This window comes from Anomaloglossus baeobatrachus, chromosome 5 (genome assembly GCF_048569485.1).
Source record: "Anomaloglossus baeobatrachus isolate aAnoBae1 chromosome 5, aAnoBae1.hap1, whole genome shotgun sequence".
Taxonomy (NCBI): domain Eukaryota; kingdom Metazoa; phylum Chordata; class Amphibia; order Anura; family Aromobatidae; genus Anomaloglossus; species Anomaloglossus baeobatrachus.
Window position 1 is genome coordinate 25,460,321 of NC_134357.1, and position 19,176 is coordinate 25,479,496.

General features: G+C 52.9%; 1 protein-coding gene across 6 annotated transcripts in view; it reads right to left on the bottom strand.

Moving 5' to 3' along the window:
* CHD4 (chromodomain helicase DNA binding protein 4) overlaps window positions 1-19,176 on the bottom strand; it is a 197,894-nt gene that overhangs the window by 85,189 nt on the left and 93,529 nt on the right. For 4 of the 6 annotated variants that reach the window (XM_075348332.1, XM_075348331.1, XM_075348330.1 and 1 more), the window contains exons 22-28: window positions 18,572-18,689; window positions 17,339-17,463; window positions 17,006-17,240; window positions 16,752-16,927; window positions 16,229-16,409; window positions 16,060-16,146; window positions 15,883-15,971 (exon numbers count right to left, since the gene is read on the bottom strand). In XM_075348332.1, the coding sequence (XP_075204447.1) occupies window positions 15,883-15,971; window positions 16,060-16,146; window positions 16,229-16,409; window positions 16,752-16,927; window positions 17,006-17,240; window positions 17,339-17,463; window positions 18,572-18,689 (1,011 nt within the window). The remainder of the gene's footprint in view (window positions 1-15,882; window positions 15,972-16,059; window positions 16,147-16,228; window positions 16,410-16,751; window positions 16,928-17,005; window positions 17,241-17,338; window positions 17,464-18,571; window positions 18,690-19,176) is intronic. The other 2 variants (XM_075348329.1, XM_075348333.1) reach the window with 1 other exon arrangement.

Below are 19,176 nucleotides of genomic sequence, written 5' to 3' on the forward strand. Positions count from 1 at the left end.
CCAGCCAGCCCGGAGTGTGTCTGTGCCTGCCGGGGACACAGAGTACCTGTATGATGCAGGGCCTGTCCCTGATCGTACTCCTGCTCCGTCTCCATCAGGTTCTAATGGGTCTGTGGATGGAGCCCGGCGTCAGAGCTGAGAGGCCGGCAGGATCCCACTTCCACAGAGCCCTGCAAGGGGATGTGGAAGGAAAACAGCATGTGAGGCTCCAGCCCTGTACCAGCAATAGGTACCTCAACCTTACAACACCATCCAGGGGTGAGAAGGGAGCATGCTGGGGACACTATATGTGTCCTCTTTTCTTCCATCCGAAATAGTCAGCAGCTACTGCTGACTAAAATCTGTGGAGCTATGCATGGAATGTCTGACCTCCTTCGCACACAAAGCTAAAACTGGAGAACCCGTGATACCACGGGGGGGGGTATAGCCAGAGGGGGAGGGGCCTTGCACTTTTGATGTAGTGCTTTGTGTGGCCTCCAGAGGGCAGTAGCTATACCCCAATCGTCTGGGTCTCCCAATAGAGCGCTGAAGAAAGTACTCAATATACGCATGAGATACTGAAAAGGGATTTCTCCTGCTGTGAAGCTGACTCCTCCACTGGGGGAGCTGAGGGAGAAATATCCAACATTCCATTGATGGACGCTATAAGATCATTCACTATGGCGTCACCATCCGGTGTATCCGGATTGAGAGCGGTGTCAGGATCAAAGCCCTGATCAGCTACGTCTGCCTCATCATACAGAGAGTCCTCCTGCTGGGACCCTGACCAGTGATGAAGCCGAGTGCCGCACCCAGCGAGCTAGCTTAGGCTGTCTGGGACTGTCGTCCGTGTCAGAGCCTTCACCCTGGAATGCCTGGGACCCCCCCGGAGCACTGATTATGTTCCAAATGAGGGTGGCCAGGGAGCATTGATCAAGATTGCCCATGGCCTGTCTGGACTGCAAAGTCTCTATCCCATGACAATCTATCAGCCGAAACTGCAACTCCGTCCCTGTCCCTGGACAGGGTTCACAGGTGGTTCCTTTGGCCACCTCTAGTAGAGACCCCGGCTGACCAAGTGCTACAGGGGAGCATTGCACACAATGGGGGTCAGTGGAACCTGCCGGTGGAACAGTATCACATGCAGTAAAAGCAGCATAGAAAGCCTGTGTTGCTTTTTTGCTGCTGTATTCTAGCCATCTAGGAGAATATAGCCAAGAATAGCGACCGTACAGTGCAATGTATAGCATACAAGCATAAGTACAAATGAACACTTCAGCACATGCAATACAAGCAGCATAGAAAGCCTGTGCCTTAGCACCCTTGCTTTTTTGCTGCTGTTATCTCGCCATCTAGGAGGGCATATAGCCAAAGATAGCGACCTACAGTGCAGTGTATAGCATACAAGCATAAAATACAAATGGACACTTCGGTATTTAGTGGGGTCAGCACTTCAGGTGCTGCTTACCGCCCGCCTATAACGCGGGTGTGTGGTCGCCAGAGCCCTGTGACTGGTTGCCCAGAGCTTGTCTCCGTTCCCCAGCTCGGACTGCGTGCAGGAATGGCTGCCGGCGTCCTGTGAAGAGGGGCGGGCCGTGGGCGTGCCCCAGACAAGAGCGGGAAACTGGCGTCCCACTGTGTCCAGTGAAGGGGGCTGGAGAATGCAAAGCAGACTCCAGCCCTCGGCGCTGACTTTCTGTACAGCGTCCCGCCTCTCCCCTGACTGGCAGGGCTGGGGGCGGGAACGAAACGAAAACTAGGCCGCAAAGCCGGGGACTCGAGTAATAAGCGCGGCCGTCCATGTGCACGGCCAGCGCGGACGTCCCCGGCGCACCACAAGTCCCAGCCGCGCCACAGTGTAAAAAACACCCAGCAGCGGCCGGCGCGGCAGTTCCCAATACATAAATTCACTCAGCAAAGCTGCAGTGAATAAAAGCACGAGCGCTCCGCGCTGTTGCCCCCGGCGCACTAACACTCCCAGCAATGTTGGTGTGTGTGTGCGCGCGCTTGCCCGGGGACACAGAGTACCTTAATGTAGCAGGGCCTGTTCCTGACGATACTCAGCTCCATATCCAGCAGGTTCTCTGGGTCTGTGGATGGAGCCCGGTCTCCGTGCCTGGAGACCTGTAAGATCCCACTTCACCCAGAGCCCTGAGGGGGGATGGGGAAGGAAAACAGCATGTGGGCTCCAGCCTCCGTACCCGCAATGGGTACCTCAACCTTAACAAACACCCGACAAAAGTGGGGTGAGAAGGGAGCATGCTGGGGGCCCCATATGGGCCCACTTTTCTTCCAACCGACATAGTCAGCAGCTGCTGCTGACTAAAAACAGTGGAGCTATGCGTGGATGTCTGACCTCCTTCGCACAAAGCTTGAAAACTGAGCAGCCCGTGATCCCACGGGGGGTGTATAGCCAGAAGGGGAGGGGCCTTACACTTTTTAGTGTAATGCTTTGTGTGGCCTCCGGAGGCAGTAGCTATACACCCAATCGTCTGGGTCTCCCAATGGAGCGCCGAAGAAATACTCAATATACGTTTGAGCTACTGAAATGGGACTTCTCCTGCTGTGAAGCTGACTCCTCCGCTGGGGGAGCTGAGGGAGAAATATCCAACATACGATTGATGGACGCTATAGGATCATTCCTTATGGCGTCACCATCCGATGGACGGATTGAGAGCGTTGTCAGGATCAAAGTCCTGATGAGCTACGTCTGCCTCATCATACAGAGAGCCTCCTGGGACCCCCCCCCGGAGCACCGATTTTATTCCCAATGAGGGTGGCCAGGGAGCAATGATCCAGATTGCCCATGGCCTGTCCGGACTGCAAGTCTCTATCCCATTGCAACTCCATCCCTGTCCTTGGACAGGGTTGTCCTTTGGCCACGTCTAGTAGAGACCCCGGCTGACCAAGTGCTCCAGGGGAGCATTGCACACAATGGGGTTCAGTGCCGTGGAACAGTATCACATGCAGTAAAAACAGCATCGAAAGCCTGTGTTGCTTATATGCTGCTGCCGACTAGCCATCTAGGATATAGAGCCAAGAATGGCGACCGTACAATGTAATGTATAGCATACAAGCATAAAGTACAAATGAACACTGCAGCACATGCAATACAAGCAGCATAGAAAGCCTGTGCCTTGGCACCCCTGCTTTTCTGCTGCTGTAGACTAGCCATCTAGGGGAATATAGCCCAGAATATCGACCATACAGTGCAATGTATAGCATACAAGCATAAGTACAAATGAACACTGCAACCCCTGCAATACAAGCAGCATAGAAAAAACCTGTGCCTCAGCACCCTTGCTTTTCTGCTGCTGTAGTCTAGTCATTCTAGGCGAAAATAGCCCAGACTAGCGACCGTACAGTGCAGTGTATAGCATACAAGCATAAATACACATGAACACTTCAGTACATGCAATACAAGCAGCATAGAAAGCCTGTGCCTTAGCACCCCTGCTTTCCTGCTGCTGATGTGTCGCCATCTAAGAGGGCATATAGCCAAAAATAGCGACCTATGCAGTGTAAGCATAAAAATACAAATGGACAACTGCGGTATTTAGTGGGGTCACCACTTCAGGTGCCGCTTACCGCCCGCCTATAAGCGGGTGTGTGGTCGCCCTAGTCCTGTGCCTGGTTGCCCAGAGTCCGATCTCTCAGCTCGGACTGCAGGAATGGCTGCTGGCGTCCTTCTCCAGCTCGTGTGAGTAGGGGCGGGCCGTGGGCGTGCCCCCAAGTCAGAGCGGGAAACCGGCGTCCCACAGTGTCCAGTGAGAGGGCTGGAGCATGTAAATAAGGCTCCAGCCCTCGGCGCTGCTGATTGACAGGGTGGGGGCGGGAACGAAGCGGAGCTAGGCCGCAAAAGCCGGGGACTGGATTTATAAGCGCCGCCGCCGTAAAAGCGCGGTCGGCGCGCAGTCCCCGGCGCACTACAAGTCCCAGCCGCGCCGCCGCTCCCGGAGCGTCCGGCGCGGTAGTTCCCCATACATAAAGTCACTCAGCTAGGCTGCAGTGACTGTAACCCTTTACTGTCCCCGGCGCACTAGCACACCCAGCAAGTCTGGAGTGTGCTGTGCCTGTGTGTACGGGGACACAGAGTACCTGAATGGTGCAGGGCCATGTCCCTGAACGGTACCCAGCTCCGTATCCAGCAGGTTCAATGGGTCTGTGGATGGAGCCCGGCCTCAGGGCTTTGGGGCCGGTAAGATCCCACTTCCTCAGAGCCCCTCAGGGGGATGTGGAAGGAAAACAGCATGTGGGCTCCAGCCGCCGTACCAGCAATAGGTACCTCAACCTTACAAACCACCAGCGGGGTGAGAAGGGAGCATGCTGGGGGCCCCATATGGGCCCTCTTTTCTTCCATCCGATATAGTCAGCAGCTACTGCTGACTAAACAGTGGAGCTATGCGTGGATGTCTGACCTCCTTCGCACAAAGCAGAAAACTGGTGAGCCAGTGATCCCACTGGGGGTGTATAGCCAGAAGGGGAGGGGCCTTACACTTTTTAGTGTAATGCTTTGTGTGGCCTCCGGAGGCAGTAGCTATACACCCAATCGTCTGGGTCTCCCAATGGAGCGCCGAAGAAAAGACGGATAGCGCCGAGACTTGCCCTTTAAGGGAGCCGAGCGACAAACTTTTTTCTAACCCAGATTGCAGGAAAGAAAGAAATGTAGGCAATGCAAATGGCCAGGGAGACACTCCCTGAGCAGAGCACCAGGATAAGAATATCCTCCACGTTCTGTGGTAGATCTTAGCGGACGTGGGCTTCCTAGCCTGTCTCATGGTGGCAAAGACCCCTTGGGATAATCCTGAAGACGCTAGGATCCAGGACTCAATGGCCACACAGTCAGGTTCAGGGCCGCAGAATTCCGATGGAAAAACGGCCCTTGGGACAGCAAGTCTGGTCGGTCTGGTAGTGCCCACGGTTGGCCGACCGTGAGATGCCACAGATCCGGATACCACGCCCTCCTTGGCCAGTCTGGGGCGACGAGCATGACGCGGCTGCAGTCGGATCTGATCTTGCGTAGCACTCTGGGCAAGAGTGCCAGAGGTGGAAACACATAAGGGAGCCGGAACTGCGACCAATCTTGCACTAAGGCGTCTGCCGCCAGAGCTCTGTGATCGCGAGACTGTGCCATGAAGGTTGGGACCTTGTTGTTGTGCCGGGATGCCATTAGGTCGACGTCCGGCCATCCCCAGCGGCGACAGATTTCCTGAAACACGTCCGGGTGAAGGGACCATTCCCCTGCGTCCATGCCCTGGCGACTGAGGAAGTCTGCTTCCCAGTTTTCTACGCCGGGGATGTGAACTGCGGATATGGTGGAGGCCGTGGCTTCCACCCACATCAGAATCCGCCGGACTTCCTGGAAGGCTTGCCGACTGCGAGTCCCCCCTTGGTGGTTGATGTATGCCACCGCTGTGGAGTTGTCCGACTGAATTCGGATCTGCCTTCCTTCCAGCCACTGCTGGAAGGCTAGTAGGGCAAGATACACTGCTCTGATTTCCAGAACATTGATCTGAAGGGTGGACTCTTGCTGAGTCCACGTACCCTGAGCCCTGTGGTGGAGAAAAACTGCTCCCCACCCTGACAGACTCGCGTCTGTCGTGACCACCGCCCAGGACGGTGGTAGGAAGGATCTTCCCTGTGATAATGAGGTGGGAAGAAGCCACCACTGCAGAGAGTCCTTGGCCGTCTGGGAAAGGGAGACTTTCCTGTCCAGGGATGTTGACTTCCCGTCCCATTGGCGGAGAATGTCCCATTGAAGTGGGCGCAGATGAAACTGCGCAAACGGAACCGCCTCCATTGCCGCCACCATCTTCCCGAGGAAGTGCATGAGGCGTCTTAAGGAGTGCGACTGACTTTGAAGGAGAGCCTGCACCCCAGTCTGTAGTGACCGCTGCTTGTCCAGCGGAAGCTTCACTATCGCTGAGAGAGTATGAAACTCCATGCCAAGATACGTCAGTGATTGGGTCGGTGACAGAGTTGACTTTGGGAAGTTGATGATCCACCCGAACGTCTGGAGAGTCTCCAGTGCAACATTCAGGCTGAGTTGGCATGCCTCCTGAGAGGGTGCCTTGACAAGTAGATCGTCCAAGTAAGGGATCACAGAGTGTCCCTGAGAGTGCAAGACTGCTACCACTGCCGCCATGACCTTGGTGAACACCCGTGGGGCTGTCGCCAGACCAAATGGCAGAGCTACGAACTGGAGATGTTCGTCTCCTATCACGAAGCGTAGAAAACGTTGGTGCTCGGTAGCAATCGGCACGTGGAGATAAGCATCTTTGATGTCTATTGATGCTAGGAAATCTCCTTGAGACATTGAGGCAATGACTGAGCGGAGGGATTCCATCCGGAACCGCCTGGCGTTCACATGCTTGTTGAGCAGTTTTAGGTCCAGAACAGGACGGAATGAGCCGTCCTTTTTTGGCACCACAAAGAGATTGGAGTAAAAACCTTGTCCTTGTTCCCGAAGAGGAACAGGGACCACCACTCCTTCTGCTCTTAGAGAATGCACCGCCTGCAGAAGGGCATCTGCTCGGTCGGGATGTGGGGAAGTTCTGAAGAACCGAGGCGGAGGACGAGAACTGAACTCTATCCTGTACCCGTGAGACAAAATGTCTGTTACCCACCGGTCTTTGACCTGTGGCAGCCAAATGTCGCAAAAGCGGGAGAGCCTGCCACCGACCGAGGATGCGGAGGGAGGCGGCCGAAAGTCATGAGGCAGCCGCCTTGGAAGCGGTACCTCCGGTTGCTTTCTTGGGGCGTGAGTGAGCCCGCCAGGAATCAGAGTTCCTTTGCTCTTTCTGAGTCCCTTTGGACGAGGAGAATTGGGGCTTGCCCGAGCCTCGAAAGGACCGAAACTTTGACTGCCACTTCCTCTGTTGAGGTTTGCTTGATCTGGGCTGGGGTAAGGAAGAGTCCTTACCTTTGGACTGTTTAATGATTTCCGCCAATTGCTCACCAAACAGTCTGTCTCCAGATAATGGCAAGCTGGTTAAACATTTTTTAGAAGCAGAATCTTTCCATTCTTTTAACCACAAGGCTCTGCGCAAAACTACAGAGTTGGCGGATGCCATTGAGGTACGGCTCGTAGAGTCCAGTACCGCATTGATAGCGTAGGTCGCAAACGCAGTCATTTGCGTAGTTAAGGACGCCACTTGCGGCACCGCTGGACGTATGAAAGAGTCCACCTGTGCCAGACCAGCTGAAATAGCTTGGAGCGCCCACACGGCCGCGAATGCTGGAGCAAACGACGCGCCAATAGCTTCATAGACAGATTTCAACCAAAGGTCCATCTGTCTGTCATTGGCATCTTTAAGTGAAGCCCCATCCTCCACTGCAACTATGGATCTAGCTGCAAGCCTGGATATTGGAGGGTCCACTTTTGGACACTGGGTCCAGCGTTTGACCACGTCAGGGGGAAAGGGATAACGTGTATCCTTAAGACGTTTGGAAAAAACGCTTGTCCGGATAAGCATGGTGTTTCTGGATTGATTCTCTGAAGTCAGAGTGGTCCAGAAAAGTACTCAATTTACGCTTGGGATACCTGAAATGGAATTTCTCCTGCTGGGCAGCTGCCTCCTCTGCTGAAAGGGCTGGGGGAGAAATGTCCAACAGCCTATTGATGGCCGCTATAAGGTCATTTACCGTGGCGTCACCATCTGGCGTATCCAAATTGAGTGCGGTGTCAGGACCAGACTCCTGATCACCCACCTCTGTCTCATCATATAGAGACCCTTCTCGCTGAGACCCTGACCCACGTGATGACGTGGAGGGTCTCTCCCAGCGAGCTCGCTTAGGCGGCCTGGGACTGTCATCAGAGTCAGAGCCCTCAGCCTGTGATGCCTGGGACCCCCTTGAAGTACGGATTAGTTCCAACTGAGGGGGACCGGGGAACATAGACACAGCAGTGTCCGTGGTCTGAGCAACTGGCCTGGACTGCAAGGTCTCCAGGATTTTAGTCATAGTCACAGACATTTTATCAGCAAAGACTGCAAATTCTGTCCCCGTCACCGGGGCAGGGTTCACAGGCGTCTCTGCCTGGGCTACCACCACCATAGGCTCTGGCTGACGAAGTGCCACTGGGACTGAACATTGCACACAATGAGAGTCGTTGGAGCCTGCTGGTAGATTAGCCCCACATGCTGTACAAGCAGTGTATACAGCCCGTGCCTTGGCACCCTTGCGTTTTGTGGATGACATGTTGCTGTCTCCTCAGAGCAATATAGGGTATACAGCCAAGAAGCGACCTTACAGTGCAGAATATATATATATATATATATATATATATATATATATATATATATATATATATATATATATATATATATATATCTGGTACAGGAAAAAGTACACCAATACAACACTGTGGCACTAGTGGGGCCAGCACTAATGTGCTGCTTACCGCCCGCTAAACGCGGGTGTGTGGTCGCCAGAAATCCCTAGTCCGGGTCTCCCAGAGCCTGTGTCCGTCCTCCAGCCAGACTGCATGCAGGAATGGCTGCCGGCGTCCTGTGGAGGGGGGGGCGGGCCCTGGGCGTGCTCAGACCAAAAGCGGGAAACTGCGTCCCACTGTGCCTAGTGAGAGGGCTGGAGCATGTAAATAAGGCTCCAGCCCTCGGCGCTGACGATTGCACAGCGTCTGTCCCATTCCCTGATTGACAGGGAGGGGGCGGGGAACGAAGCGGAGCTAGGCCGCAGAAGCCGGGGACTAAATTTATAAGCGCCGCCGCCGTAAAAGCGCGGTCGGCGCTAAGTCCCCGGCGCACTACAAGTCCCAGCCGCGCCGCCGCTCCGAGAGCGGCCGGCGCGGTAGTTCCCAGCACATGAAGTCACACAGCTAAGCTGCTGTGACTCAAACCCCAGCGTGCAGCGCTACTGTCCCCGGCGCACTAACACACCCAGCAAGCCTGGCGTGTGCGTGCCTGTCTGTACGGGGACACAGAGTACCTGAAAGTTGCAGGGCCTTGTCCCTGAACGGTACCCAGCTCCGTATCCAGCAGGTTCACTGGGTCTGTGGATGGAGCCCGGCCTCAGGGCTTGGGGGCCGGTAAGATCCCACTTCCTCAGAGCCCCTCAGGGGGATGGGGAAGGAAAACAGCATGTGGGCTCCAGCCTCTGTACCCGCAATGGGTACCTCAACCTTACAAACCACAAGTGGGGTGAGAAGGGAGCATGCTGGGGGCCCCATATGGGCCCTCTTTTCTTCCATCCGACATAGTCAGCAGCTACTGCTGACTAAACAGTGGAGCTATGCGTGGATGTCTGACCTCCTTCGCACAAAGCAGAAAACTGGTGAGCCAGTGATCCCACTGGGGGTGTATAGCCAGAAGGGGAGGGGCCTTACACTTTTTAGTGTAATGCTTTGTGTGGCCTCCGGAGGCAGTAGCTATACACCCAATCGTCTGGGTCTCCCAATGGAGCGCCGAAGAAAGAAGGGAATTTTGTTACTTACCGTAAATTCCTTTTCTTCTAGCTCTTATTGGGAGACCCAGACGATTGGGTGTATAGCACTGCCTCCGGAGGCCACACAAAGCAATTACACTAAAAAGTGTAAGGCCCCTCCCCTTCTGGCTATACACCCCCAGTGGGATCACTGGCTCACCAGTTTTAGTGCAAAAGCAAGAAGGAGGAAAGCCAATAACTGGTTTAAACAAATTCACTCCGAGTAACATCGGAGAACTGAAAACCGTTCAACATGAACAACATGTGTACCCGCAAACAAACTAAAAATCCCGAAGGACAACAGGGCGGGTGCTGGGTCTCCCAATAAGAGCTAGAAGAAAAGGAATTTACGGTAAGTAACAAAATTCCCTTCTTCTTCGGCGCTCTATTGGGAGACCCAGACGATTGGGACGTCCAAAAGCTGTCCCTGGGTGGGTAAAGAAATACCTCATGTTAGAGCTGCAAAGACAGCCCTCCCCTACGGGGAGGCAACTGCCGCCTGCAGGACTCTTCTACCTAGGCTGGCGTCCGCCGAAGCATAGGTATGCACCTGATAATGTTTGGTGAAAGTGTGCAGACTCGACCAGGTAGCTGCTTGGCACACCTGTTGAGCCGTAGCCTGGTGTCGCAATGCCCAGGACGCACCCACGGCTCTGGTAGAATGGGCCTTCAGCCCTGATGGAACCTGAAGCCCCGCAGAACGGTAGGCTTCAAGAATTGGTTCTTTGATCCATCGAGCCAGGGTGGCCTTAGAAGCCTGCGACCCTTTGCGCTTACCAGCGACAAGGACAAAGAGTGCATCCGAACGGCGCAGGGGCGCTGTGCGGGAAATGTAGATTCTGAGTGCTCTCACCAGATCTAACAAATGTAAATCCTTCTCATACCGATGAACTGCATGAGGACAAAACGAAGGCAAAAAGATATCCTGATTAAGATGAAAAGAGGATACCACCTTCGGGAGAAACTCCTGAATGGGGCGCAGCACTACCTTGTCCTGGTGGAAGACCAGGAAGGGAGCCTTGGAAGACAGCGCTGCTAGCTCAGACACTCTCCGAAGAGATGTGATCGCTACCAGAAAAGCCACTTTCTGTGATAGTCTAGAAAGTGAAACCTCCTTCAGAGGCTCGAAGGGCGGCTTCTGGAGGGCAACTAGTACCCTGTTCAGATCCCATGGATCTAACGGCCGCTTGTACGGGGGAACTATATGGCAAACCCCCTGTAGGAACGTGCGCACCTTAGAAAGTCGTGCTAGACGCTTCTGAAAAAAGACGGATAGCGCCGAGACTTGTCCTTTAAGGGAGCCGAGCGACAAACCTTTTTCTAACCCAGATTGCAGGAAAGAAAGAAGGGTAGGTAATGCAAATGGCCAGGGAGACACTCTCTGAGCAGAGCACCAGGATAAGAATATCCTCCACGTTCTGTGGTAGATCTTAGCAGACGTGGGCTTCCTAGCCTGTCTCATGGTGGCAACGACCCCTTGGGATAAGCCTGAAGACGCTAGGATCCAGGACTCAATGGCCACGCAGTCAGGTTGAGGGCCGCAGAATTCCGATGGAAAAACGGCCCTTGGGACAGTAAGTCTGGTCGGTCTGGTAGTGCCCACGGTTGGCCGACCGTGAGATGCCACAGATCCGGATACCACGCCCTCCTCGGCCAGTCTGGAGCGACGAGTATGACGCGGCTGCAGTCGGATCTGATCTTGCGTAGCACTCTGGGCAAGAGTGCCAGAGGTGGAAACACATAAGGGAGCCGGAACTGCGACCAATCTTGCACTAGGGCGTCTGCTGCTAGAGCTCTTTGATCGCGAGACCGTGCCATGAAGGTTGGGACCTTGTTGTTGTGCCGGGACGCCATTAGGTCGACGTCCGGCCTTCCCCATCGGCGACAGATTTCCTGAAACACGTCCGGGTGAAGGGACCATTCCCCTGCGTCCATGCCCTGGCGACTGAGGAAGTCTGCTTCCCAGTTTTCTACGCCGGGGATGTGAACTGCGGATATGGTGGAGGCCGTGGCTTCCACCCACATCATAATGCGCCGGACTTCCTGGAAGGCTTGCCGACTGCGAGTCCCTCCTTGGTGATTGATGTATGCCACCGCTGTGGAGTTGTCCGATTGAATTCGGATCTGCTTCCCTTCCAGCCACTGCTGGAAGGCTAGTAGGGCAAGAAACACTGCTCTGATTTCCAGAACATTGATCTGAAGGCTGGACTCCTGCTGAGTCCACGTACCCTGAGCCCTGTGGTGGAGAAACACTGCTCCCCACCCTGACAGACTCGCGTCTGTCGTGACCACCGCCCAGGACGGTGGTAGGAAGGATCTTCCCTGTGATAATGAGGTGGAAAGGAGCCACCACTGCAGAGAGTCCTTGGCCGTCTGGGAAAGGGAGACTTTCCTGTCCAGGGATGTCGACCTCCCGTCCCATTGGCGGAGAATGTCCCATTGAAGTGGACGCAGATGAAACTGCGCAAACGGAACCGCCTCTATTGTCGCCACCATCTTCCCGAGGAAGTGCATGAGGCGTCTTAAGGAGTGCGACTGACTTTGAAGGAGAGCCTGCACCCCTGTCTGTAGTGACCGCTGCTTGCTCAGCGGAAGCTTCACTATCGCTGAGAGAGTATGAAACTCCATGCCAAGATACGTTAGTGATTGGGTCGGTGACAGATTTGACTTTGGGAAGTTGATGATCCACCCGAACGCCTGGAGAGTCTCCAGTGCAAAATTCAGGCTGAGTTGGCATGCCTCCTGAGAGGGTGCCTTGACCAGTAGATCGTCCAAGTAAGGGATCACAGAGTGTCCGTGAGAGTGCAAGACTGCTACCACTGCTGCCATGATCTTGGTGAACACCCGGGGGGCTGTCGCCAGACCAAATGGCAGAGCCACGAACTGAAGATGTTCGTCTCCTATCACGAAGCGCAGAAAGCGTTGGTGCTCCGTAGCAATCGGCACGTGGAGATAAGCATCTTTGATGTCTATTGATGCTAGGAAATCTCCTTGGGACATTGAGGCAATGACTGAGCGGAGGGATTCCATCCGGAACCGCCTGGCGTTCACATGCTTGTTGAGCAGTTTTAGGTCCAGAACAGGACGGAAGGAGCCGTCCTTTTTTGGAACCACAAAGAGATTGGAGTAAAATCCTCGCCCCCGTTCCAGAGGGGGGACAGGGATCACGACTCCTTCTGCTCTTAGAGAGTCCACCGCCTGCAGCAGGGCATCTGCTCGGTTGGGGTGTGGGGAGGTTCTGAAGAACCGAAGTGGGGGCCGAGAACTGAACTCGATTCTGTACCCGCGAGACAAAATGTCTGTTACCCACCGGTCTTTGACCTGTGACAGCCAAATGTCGCAAAAGCGGGAGAGCCTGCCACCGACCGAGGATGCGGAGGGAGGAGGCCGAAAGTCATGAGGTAGCCGCCTTGGAAGCGGTTCCTGCATTTGCTTTCCTGGGGCGTGAGTGAGCCCGCCAGGAATCTGAGCTCCCTTGTCCTTTCTGAGTCCCTTTGGACGAGGAGAATTGGGGCTTGCCCGAGCCTCGAAAGGACCGAAACCTCGACTGCCACTTTTTCTGTTGAGGTTTACTTGCTCTGGGCTGTGGCAAGGAAGAGTCCTTACCCTTGGACTGTTTTATGATTTCAGCCAATGGCTCACCAAACAGTCTGTCTCTAGATAATGGCAAGCTGGTTAAGCATTTTTTGGAACCAGCATCTGCTTTCCAGTCCTTTAACCATAAGGCTCTGCGCAAAACCACAGAATTGGCGGCCGCCATAGAGGTACGGCTCGTAGATTCTAGGACAGCATTGATAGCATAGGTCGCAAACGCAGACATTTGCGAAGTTAGGGACGCCACCTGTGGCACTGCTGGATGCATGATAGCATCCACCTGTGCTAAACCAGCTGAAATAGCTTGTAGTGCCCACACGGCCGCGAATGCTGGAGCAATTGACGCGCCGATAGCTTCATAGACAGATTTTAACCAAAGGTCCATCTGTCTGTCGTTGGCATCTTTAAGTGAAGCGCCATCCTCTACTGCGACTATGGATCTAGCCGCAAGCTTGGAAATTGGGGGATCCACCTTTGGGCACTGGGTCCAGCGTTTGGCCACTTCAGAGGGAAAAGGATAACGGGTATCCTTAGAACGTTTAGAGAAACGCTTGTCTGGATGAGCGTCGTGCTTCTGGATTGATTCTCTGAAGTCAGAGTGGTCCAAAAAAGCACTTAATTTACGCTTGGGATACAGGAAATGGAACTTCTCCTGCTGTGCAGCTGCCTCCTCTGCTGAAGGAGCTGGGGGAGAAATATCCAACAGTCTATTAATCGCCGATATAAGGTCATTAACCATGGCGTCACCATCAGGGGCATCCAGATTGAGAGGGGCCTCAGGATTAGAATCCTGATCACCGTCCTCAGTCTCATCACAGAGAGACTCTTCTCGCTGAGACCCTGAGCAGTGTGATGACGTCGAGGGTCTTTCCCAGCGAGCTCGCTTAGGCTGCCTGGGACTGTCATCTGAGTCAGAGACTTCAGCTTGTGATGCTTGAGACCCCCTTGAAGTACGGATTAGTTCCAACTGAGGGGGACCAGAGAGCATAGCCACAGCAGTGTCCATGGTCTGAGGAACTGGCCTGGCCTGCAAGGTCTCCAGGATTTTTGTCATAGCCTCAGACATTTTATCAGCAAACACTGCAAAGTCTGTCCCCGTCACCGGGGCAGGGTTCACAGGCGTCTCTGCCTGGGCTACCACCACAATAGGCTCTGGCTGACGAAGTGCCACTGGGACTGAACATTGCACACAATGTGAATCATTGGAGCCTGCCGGTAGATCAGCCCCACATGCAGTACAAACAGTGCACACAGCCCGTGCCTTGGCAGCCTTGCGTTTTGCGGATGACATGTTGCTGCCTTTTCAGAGCAGTACAGGGTGTCCAGCCAAGAAGCGACCTTACAGTGCACTATATAAATATATATATATATATATATATATGGTACCAAGCAAGAAGTACACTAATATATCACTGAGGCACTAGTGGGGCCAGCACTACTGTGCAGCTTACCGCCCGCTTAGGAGCGGTGTGTGGTCGCCAGAAATCCCTCTAGTCTGGGTCTCCCAGAGCCTGCTGCCTTTCCCCAGCCAGATCGCATGTGTAATGGCTGCCGGCGTCCTTGTGGAGAGGGGGGGGGCGGGCCCTGGGCGTACACCGACGAAGAGCGGGAAGTCTGCTTCCCCCTGTGCCTAGTGAGAGGGCTGGAGCATGTAAATAAAGCTTTAGCCCTCGGCGCTGCCATTGAGCAGCGTCTCTCCCCTACCCTGATTGACAGGGTGGGGGCGGGAACGAAGCGGCGCTAGGCCGCAGAAGCCGGGGGCTAAAGTTAGAAGCGCCGCCGCCGTAAAAGCGCGGTCGGCGCAAAGCCCCCGGCGCACCACAAGTCGCAGCTGCGCCGCCGCTCCAGGAGCGGTCGGCGCAGTAGTTCCCAACATATAACGTCACTCAGCAAAGCTGCAGTGACCTAACCCCCAGCGTACAGCGCTACTGTCCCCGGCGCACTATAACACTCAGCAAGCCTTGAGAGTGTCCGTGCCTGCCGGGGACACAGAGTACCTGAAAGTTGCAGGGCCTTGTCCCTGAACGGCACTCCCGCTCCCAATCCAGCAGGTTCTATGGGTCTGTGGATGGAGCCCGGCCCCAGGGCTTGGGGGCCGGCAAGATCCCACTTCCACAGAGCCCTCCAGGGGATGTGGAAGGAAAACAGCATGTGGGCTCCAGCCTCTGTACCAGCAATAGGTACCTCAACCTTACAAGCACCACCGCGGGTGAGAAGGGAGCATGCTGGGGGCCCTATATGGGCCCTCTTTTCTTCCATCCGATATAGCCAGCAGCTACTGCTGACTACAAACAGTGGAGCTATGCGTGGATGTCTGACCTCCTTCGCACAAAGCAGAAAACTGGTGAGCCAGTGATCCCACTGGGGGTGTATAGCCAGAAGGGGAGGGGCCTTACACTTTTTAGTGTAATTGCTTTGTGTGGCCTCCGGAGGCAGTGCTATACACCCAATCGTCTGGGTCTCCCAATAGAGCGCCGAAGAAAATGAAATAACATTCTTTTTTGCTGCATTTCACACTTCCAGGCTGATCTACAGTCCAAATGTCACAATGCCAAGTTATTCCGAATGTGTAAACCTGCTAAATCTGCAGGGGGTTGAATACTACTTGTAGGCACTGTATCTAACAAGGAGGCCTCTATTAGGTCATTAATATCAGACCGAAGGGGGTCAGACTCCCAGCTGCCCCCAATGAGGCCGGATGTACAGATACAACATAGCTCCATACACCGCATAGTGGTCACACTCTGGTACTGCAACTCAGCTCACATTGTAATAGATTAGATCTGAAGCTTTTATGAAAGTTGGCAATTTCCTTAAGATTTTCCACAGTCCAAGCAGAACTGCAGCACCTCGCATTACAAGTCTTACCTCGATGTTGCCTCCAACACGAGCCAGCAAAGGCGGTAACGGTTTATCTTTATCATTCCTCAAGCCTTTCCTGTTGGGTCGACGAGCTGCTGAAAATAAAATAGGTGAAGCATTAACTTCATAACTACCAGCAGAAACAGACGGTACATCCATAACCCGGTAAGAATGATCACTCACCTTCTGATCGCTCATCGAAGTCTTCATCTCCTTCCTCGGAAGCCACAGAATAATCAGACTGGTTATCAGACTGATCGTCCTGCCAATCTGTGGGCGAAAGTGAATGATTAAGATGGAGAAAGCCACCAGATCACCGCTTCATACGTAGGGACACATGGCGGGAACTCACCTCTGTCCTCCTGGCTGCCGTCATTGTAGTTCACCTGTTTCCGGATTCGCTTTCCTTTGCCCAGGTTACGAGCCAGATCTTCCTGCTGTTGCTCGTAATGGTGTCTGAGGAGTTTCTCCCAGTAATCGGGATCCACACTTTCTTCCTGCTTGATAATTTCACGGACAACTTCCTCTTCGTCCTAGAAAACGGGAATCCCGGAGACGCTTGGATTAGCCCTCAACTCCCCAATTACTAATGATACATGATGTCTGCTAAACCACGTTCACGTCTGTGCTGCACGCTTTGCTGACCATAGCATTTTTTTTTTGGAAGGACAAAACATCGGCACCTGACGGACCCCATTATAACGGAGCCCATCGGCCATCACTAATGTTAAACTTCCAGTGGACTCCGCACAATTTAATATGAAAACCACAATGCAAATCTGAACAGGGATGTAAGTTCTGTGCATCCCCCCCTTAATGATCCATGTGTGCCATATTACAAATAACGCCGCACAAACTATGCCGGGCTCACTCACCGCCATCTCTTCTTCACGGACAACGTATTGCGCCACTTTAAAGGAGCTCAGATACTCGTTCATTCCTTGAATCTCAGTGTCTTCAATCTCATCCTGGTTCCTGTCCAGCAATCGGGCTATGGCTTTATCATCGTAGTGAATGACGCTGATGTCGTCGCCTTCCTTGTTATCAATTCCTGTGATGATAAACAGTGATAAGTCATGTGGCAATGGCACATGAGGGGTGTGTTATCAAATTCTGAGGGGCCCGCTACCTTCTGTCGCTTCATCTTTGAAAAGTTCTTCAGTTCCAAACTTTAGGATGTCATCCAGTTCCTGCTTGGACATTGAACCCGTCTTGGAGCCCAGACCTGGTCTCACCACCAAGTGGGTGAGCATCATCTTCTTCTTTGCTACCTGAGTAATCCTTTCCTCCACAGAGGCTCTAGTTACAAATCGATAAATCATGACCTTCTTATTCTGCCCAATACGATGGGCTCTGCTGAAAGCCTATTGTGCAAAGGAAGAAGGAGAAAAAAAAAAACCCCACATTCAGAAAGTGCACAAGAAAGAAAGACTGATGAGGCCAATATATGCTCTGCCCTCACCTGAATATCATTGTGAGGATTCCAGTCCGAATCGTAGATGATCACGGTGTCGGCTGTGGCAAGATTAATTCCCAAACCTCCAGCGCGAGTTGACAGAAGGAAACAGAACTGCTGAGCACCCGGAGCTGAAAGATAAGAAAAAAATAAGTCTTAAAATTATGATGGTAACAAGTCTGCTGGAACTGAAAATTTGACAATATTCATTTCAGGCCTAGCACTAAGCAAAACCAACCGGGGCTTGGATATTGAATGTCATGTCCAATGTACAATTTTTGTTGTATCTGATTTTAACTTATTAGGAATACTTTATTCTTAAAAGGCTTTTCCAGTTTTAGAAAACCTTTGTTACCCACGAGCTGCATTTTTTTTTCCAAAGCAAACACCAGCGCTTTACATACACACCCCCGGTCCTGCGATGAGTCTCCACCACTGTTCCTAATTGTCTGCAGTGCTGACGCCATATGGACAGCGCTGCAGACAATCATGGATCTCAGCGGCTCTGAAGTAGATGGCACAAGCCGTATATAGCTGCTGAACTGGCCATGGGCTTATCAATGGACCCAGGAAGGATGAGTAAAGCCCAAGTTTTGTTTTCTTTTTTTTTTTTTTTAAACTTCAGCTGTGAGAGACATGAGTTTCCTAGAAAACAAAATCTTTTTAGATCAGAGACTGGGAGAACAGCGGGCCTCCTGTTCAACAAGAGAACATCCCCTTTAAGGCCCAAGACACATGGCATAAAAATCGGTGCGAGTGGAATGCGATATAAAAAACAAAAAAAAAACCAAAAACATCGCATTCCATTCGGACCAATATTAGCCAGCAACCATGAGTGATTATTTTCTCGGCCCCAATCGGACCGAGAAAACAATCGCAGCATGCTGCGACTACTGCGATCCTGGTTTCTCTCGCACCCATTCAAGTCTATGGGGCGAGAGAAAAATCGCACTGCATTCGCGGTACACCGGAGTACCGCAAGTGCAGGGCGAGAATGGCAATAGCCGGCAACGGAGGAGAGAGGGAGATAAATTCTCCTTGCTGGCCTGCCCCCCCGCAGCGGAGGTCCGATCGGACCTCAGTCGCAGGGACACTCGGCTCTGCTGTACTGCCAGCGTGAGCAGAGCAGTGTCATGAGAGGGGATCGCAGTAATCCCTTTGCGGCCCCAGCCTACGGCAGGGAATGACCATTTAAAAGGAGTTCATTACACAATCCCCCCCCCCAGTAGACAAACTTACCGTTAAAGCGATCGATGGCTTCCTGACGCATATTTCCAGTGATTCCTCCATCTATTCTCTCGTACTTGTATCCCTCATGTTCAAGGAAGTCTTCCAGCAAATCCAACATCTTTGTCATCTGAACCGAGAGAATACAAGTTAATACAAGTGCGACAATGCTGTGCTGTCCATCAGCGCAAGAATAATAGCAGTAAGAATCATCAGCTGATAGAGAATTTGAGTGACAGCTTGAAGTCCATGTTGGCATTTGAGTGATAACCAGAGTCCCTTAAAAAGGACAACTTACGAGGAAAAAAGAGAATTTTGTTTACTTACCGTAAATTCTTTTTCTTATAGTTGCGTATTGGGAGACCCAGACCATGGGTGTATAGCTTCTACCTCCAGAGGACACAAAGTACTACACTTAAAAGTGTAGCTCCTCCCTCTGAGCTTATACACCCCCTGGTGAGCAGACCCAGCCAGTTTAGTGCAAAAGCTGAAGGAGAATAGCCACCCACAAGTAGAACAGAGCAATAGCCGGAAGAACCGGAAACTCTGTCCACGACAACAGCCGGTGATAACACGCGGAACAAGAAAGTGCCAACAGGGAGGGTGCTGGGTCTCCT